At 39.1% G+C, this 5,769-nt stretch overlaps 1 protein-coding gene across 1 annotated transcript; it reads right to left on the reverse strand.

Moving 5' to 3' along the window:
- Nucleotides 1–1,286: 1,286 nt before the first annotated feature.
- On the reverse strand, nucleotides 1,287–5,398 carry LOC141128911 (claudin-3-like). The gene has a single exon (XM_073616554.1). It carries the CDS (start codon nucleotides 4,948–4,950, stop codon nucleotides 4,306–4,308), a length of 645 nt encoding a protein of 214 aa, XP_073472655.1. The 5' UTR covers nucleotides 4,951–5,398; the 3' UTR covers nucleotides 1,287–4,305.
- Between the last annotated feature and the right edge of the window lie 371 nt (nucleotides 5,399–5,769).

Consider the following 5,769-nt stretch of genomic DNA (forward strand, 5'->3'; position numbering starts at 1 on the left):
ACACAAAATAGGAGGACAAGAGATATGTCCCCAGCACACAGGGAACTCCATAAAAGGGTCCAACGCTATCTTCTGCTGTGATGTGATCTTTCAATAAAGTGTTGAACTCTTTTATGGAGTTTCCTGGTATGCTAGTGACATATCTCTTGCATTGAAGTCTTTCTGCTCTGGTCTCTACTGCACCCACTCTTTCTTCAGCCACTTTCAGGAATGTGTGTATTGGGAATAGTGCTTTGGACAAAATAGGAGGGGGTCCTGGTCTGAAGTTTACATTGGAGCCTGGATCTGTATAGTTATGCCACTGGAGTGAGAAAACAATGGAGCTTCTTCTTTACATGCCCACATGTCTGCTAACATAATTTGTAATAAAAACATCTTTGCCATTCTGAAGCTTCTGGCTGCAACCATTTTAACTGTGGGCAGCTGAAGCTGTTGCCTGTTCACTTCCTGGATTTACACAGACACACAGAGGCACACCTCCATCTTTGCAGCCTTGCAGCTCTCATTGGCCCTCCTATGATTCCCCCCCCCCACTTCTCTTCCTGGCAAACTCTCACAAGAGTGAGAGAGCGAGCTGTGCATGAAGTCATAAGCCTAGGCTTTTTACCAGATTAGAAAGAGGAAGTGGGCTGTATAAGGGACTTACTGGCAGAAAAAAATGTTTTACTATCCAAAGTTAAAACAACAAGGGCAGAAGATTTAATAGATGGAAAGTTGAAAAAAATGACTGAAGTTCCACTTTAAATAAATCAGGCTCTAAGGGTAAGCTGTAAAATTCCCTGCCATACTAGGTTGTAATGTCTATTTTATTCACATAACTTAAAACTATACTTCATTATAATTATTGTTAGTAAAAGATAGGGTTCATATGTTTTATTCTAAGGACCTTTAGGTTGGGTTCACACTATTGTGAATTGGATGTGGGTTTTCACACATCAAATTCGCATAGCAGGAGATTGTAACCGGCTTTCAATGGAGCCTGTTCACAAATTGCTGAAGCGGCTCCAGTGAGGTTTGCACAGGAGTCCTGTGCATCTTCTGGTCTGTTTCAGGTCTGAATTCAGCCAAAAATTTGCGCTGAAATTGGATCTGAACTGGTGAACGGAGATGCACTGGACCTGCTGTGAGACCCTCCATGCTCTAGTGTGAACCCAGCCTTACAGATTGCCAAGAAATTTGAATGCGTGTGTGTTGGATTTATATAATATTTAAATTTACAATAGATAACTATGAAGCAAACTTCAAAGGAAAGCAGCATAAAATTATACAAAAAAGAACAATCGAAATCATGATAAAAACATATTTTACTAAAAAGTTTTTTGCCGCAAACAAAGATAGTGTATACAAAGTGGTGGTCAGTACTTCTAACCAGTATTAAGTTACAAAGTAAACACATTTTAATAGGTTTTCTATATCAATGAATCTTAGTTTTCGATTAGAAAGTGTGAAGTCACGGGAGTCAGTTAAGCAACATTTTGTTTGCCTATTATTTCCTTCAGTGCCACACGTGCCAGTGCAAAGACTGGAACTGTTGTAAAGCAGGAGATAAGAAGACCTTGAAATTATATAGACAACTATGAAACACTTCATATACCTTACAGTGAAAAACAGGGACTGTTAGACCTGAACAAAGCCCAGGCTTCCCAAATGAATGCATTGAAATTAATATACAGTTAATTTACAAAGAACAGGTGTTGCCTTTAGGGCATATGATCATGTGCCATGCATCTGTGTTCTGACAGACACAAAAAAGAATAAGGCAGCATTTTCAATGGCCTGCTTACAGTGATGACATTTAGGAGTATACTGACAATTTTCATTACTGAAAGCATTCTTCTACCAGTTATGAAATTGTGGGGCTTCTGCTAGTCCCTGGTCACGACTGGGGTCCAGTAAAGACTGCCGATATTTGGTGTGCCCTGTTCTGACCATCTTTCTATGGCTGTTAACCACATGTAAGCTTTAAGTTTATAGCTATGCTATGAGACCCTCTTATTATGACCTATTACATCTTCACATTGCTAAAACAATATATTGTTCACATGACCACAATTTTACTATCAGTATAGGATATTATGAATCACAATTCACAATAAGGTCTGCCTTTTTATTAGTATGCAGTTACAAGGATTATGATGGAGTATACCTCAGCAATCAATCACTATTAGATTTAATTAGGCTTGTACCAGTTGCTTTAATGAAAAGCAAGTCTGCATTTACTGTAGTAAAAATATACATTTATTGTATGTTGGGAATAGTAAGTGGATCACATACTGATAATTCTAAAAGAAATGTTTAAGCAGGGCAAAGCAAACCACTGCACTTCAACCAGACCAGGACGCATACATCAACACTACACAAATAAAATGCAAATATTGAAATCCCTTTTGTAAATCCACCATTTATGAGAGAACTGTAGGCTTGCCAAGCCTGTTGGAGACTAACGTCTCACTGTAACTGAATATTCAACATGCTTTTAACACAACTGCAGAAAACACTGTAGCAGTCAATTAATGGTGGGACTCAATTGCCACACATAAATTATTATGTGCTTTCAAAATAGCCAATCACTTGGCATGATGGTAGGTCACCCTGGCAGTGAAAAGACTGAAAGTTGTTAAACTCTTAACAGTTTGAAACTTTTTTTTTCTTTTATCAGGGAGTGCAGATTAATGTGTCACCAGTTCATTTATGGATGGAAAAATGGCTGTAATTCATTAACAGGAATCCCATTATTGTGCCACATAGCTTTCTAAAAGAGTAAGCCTATGTTGTAATAAAACCTGGGAAAAGGGTGGAGAGAATTAGTAGGCAATAAACGTAAAAATAAATCCCTAAGAGTAAATGTTTTCTTGGTGACAAAAGAAGATGTGCAGTAAGTAAGACAAACTGAAATGTAGGATTTTTTTTCAGGGTGGTAAGTATGACTAATGCCCAGTGTGTAAGATCAAATTTAGTAAAAATCATTCAACATACGCTAAAACAATCATGCTTTTTTTTTGGGTTCTTTAAAATAGTTTGGTAAAACTGGATCCATAAGAGGTGGTAGAGATCCTGGAGAACATTTTCAATAAACTGCCATTGTTTAGCAGCTTTGGTTTCTGTATCCTGGGAAGGTTGTCTTGCCTTCTACAATTACATTTCGACAGGCTATTGTAGAAAAGCCCTACAGCTGCAGTCACAGATAGGAGCATGCGCATTGCTATTAAGACCCCAAAGTAGCCTAGGAAAAGAGTGGAAGAATACAAATCCAGTAGGCACACAAGTAGGTTAATTCCTGTACAGCAAGGCAACATTTTTGTCCAGGAGACTTTTGTCAAGTCCTGATCGAGGTTCCTTGCTTTGTACTGGGTGAATAAACTCACTTGAATTGATTCCTGGAATAGCACTCTTTTCATCCTTTACATGAACTACTTTAGAGAGTCTGCAAATGTTGACTGTTCATCATCAATGGCAGTAAAGAAAAAAACATCTACCAGTTTCATAGGCTTACGTATTATCAACAATGGATCAAGGAAATGGAGTTGTTACCCATAGAAACCAATCTCATTTTATGGTTTGTTTTCAAGTTTAGAACCAAGCTCTAAAACCTGATTGATTGGTATGGTTAACAAAATAAATTTGCTCCAGTTGTCATAAAAAAATGTTTTTCGCTATTAGACATAGAACAAATTAAATTGTGCATTCTGATTTGTTGATGTCTGATAAATATGGTGCACAATGTATAGCAGAAATATTGAACAATTTAATAGCTCCCAAATATTAATATACAAAGCCATGCACTGTCCTTCTTCCCTCGTGAGAACAGCATTTTCTTCATCTAATGTTTTCTAAACTTTAAGAAACCACAAGCAGGTAATGTTCCCCAGTGGGTAATGATGCTATAACCAAACAACAGTGCATTGTTCTGTTAGTAGACAGTTCACTCAACAGTTTGGGATGTAAAGAGTTATATTACTTAAGCCACCTCATCTCTGCCAGGAAGACTTGCCCCTCCCAGTTCAAGAATATTCACCCAATGCCACGACAATAGAAAGCATCCATTCATGTCTCCAGTATATTCACGTACACTCAAAGAGCCAATGCTGTATATGTATATTATGTGTTATATAAAAAAAATGTACTAATAATAACAGCATTTAAAAGAAGGTTTATAAAAGTCTATATGTCAGCCATGTCTACTTCCCACTCCTCTCCATAAGCAATTCATCTGCTTATTCTTGCCACTTGATATGAGTCTTCCATGTCCATTGAAAGTCTTGGAGCTTTGAGCTACAAAAGTCTTCCATGTACATTGTTTCCTCTTCAGACATAGTCTTTTCTGTCATATCCAGGATTTGTTGATCGGGCTGCTGAATATGCCACTCTAGATGCAGGGTACTTCTCCTGTTTTGGTGGGCAAGTGCAGCATAGCATAGCACCCCCAAGCATTAGAAGAGCAGAGGCTGCCCACCCAATGTACATGGAGGCACCCAGCTCCCTCTTTTGAGCATCCACGACTAGCGGGTTGTAGAAATCACGAATAACTGTGTTTGCTGACCAGGATACGGGGATAAGCGTCATGAGCCCCGAAAGAATAAAGATGATCCCAGAGACAATCATGATCTTGGCCTTTGCTGACTCATCTTGAACACAGTTGGTGCACTTTGCTCCAATGATGGAGATCAGGACTCCGATGACTGCAATGACAATGCTGATAACTATTAAGGCACGAGCAGCCTGAAGATCTTGAGGAAGAGCCAGTAGGGAGTCATAGACTTTACATTGCATCTGCCCTGTACTCTGAACGACACAGTTCATCCACAGTCCTTCCCAAATAATCTGAGCCACCACAATATTATTTCCGATAAAGGCAGTCACCCTCCACATAGGGAGAGCACAAGCAACGACAGCACCAAGCCAGCCGAGAATGGACAGGGCCACACCTAATATCTCAAGTCCCATAGACATGATGCTAATCCAGATGTATCAAATGCACAAAAGAGTGAACAGTATCTGTGCACTGGGGTTTTAGACTCCTTAGGAAATTCCTGCTGTGGCGATTGCCTTTTATTTACTTGTACAAAGAAGAGTACTCACCACAGAAAATGTCCTAGATTGTTGTCTTAGTCAGTGAGTTGCCTTTGTTCCTTCCCAGTGCAAAGCTCCTGTGCAGTTTCTTCTACAACCTTCTGATTTGACCGGGAGCAATGTTTTGGCTTTCCAGTACCTCTTGGTGCTCTCGCTTGATCAGCTTTGTCTCTGGCTGAAAGCTCTCTCTGGATGACTGCCCAGGTCAGCCCTGTAAGTACAATACAGTCAAGATAAAAGATGTTATTTTTTTCTTTTCTAGGGCTTGGTCACTAGCTCCCTGAGACAGGCAGGTGTGTAACGGATCCTTGTACCTGTCCTTTATATCAGGATCAGGTGCAGCTGATGTCACAGCTCTCAGAGGGGGAGGGAATCTTAAAGAAGCAGTGACACAGAAAACAAACGTATACAATTTCTAATAAGATAATCAGCAGTCATTTAGCAATGTGCACATAAATAAAACAATTTGGCAATTCAAAATAGCAAATATCGACGTAATTTATTAGCTGTTACACAGAAGGGGTAAAACATTTTTTTGTGTGTAAAACTATGCTCTTCAGCAACCAGCACTCGCACATTAAACTGTACATTGTAAAAGTTGGGAAAACTAATTTGTTTTGCCTAACCTTTGTTACAAAACTGTAGAAAGTGTTAGGAGCTGAGAAAGCACAAACTGGAACTTCTGCTTATAGTAACATG

Source organism: Aquarana catesbeiana, linkage group LG02, assembly GCF_042186555.1.
Source record: "Aquarana catesbeiana isolate 2022-GZ linkage group LG02, ASM4218655v1, whole genome shotgun sequence".
Lineage (NCBI taxonomy): Eukaryota > Metazoa > Chordata > Amphibia > Anura > Ranidae > Aquarana > Aquarana catesbeiana.

What these genes read in the sequence shown, in the direction of transcription:
- LOC141128911 (XM_073616554.1), bottom strand. Translation starts at nt 4,950, where the DNA reads ATGTCTATGGGACTTGAGATATTAGGTGTGGCCCTGTCCATTCTCGGC.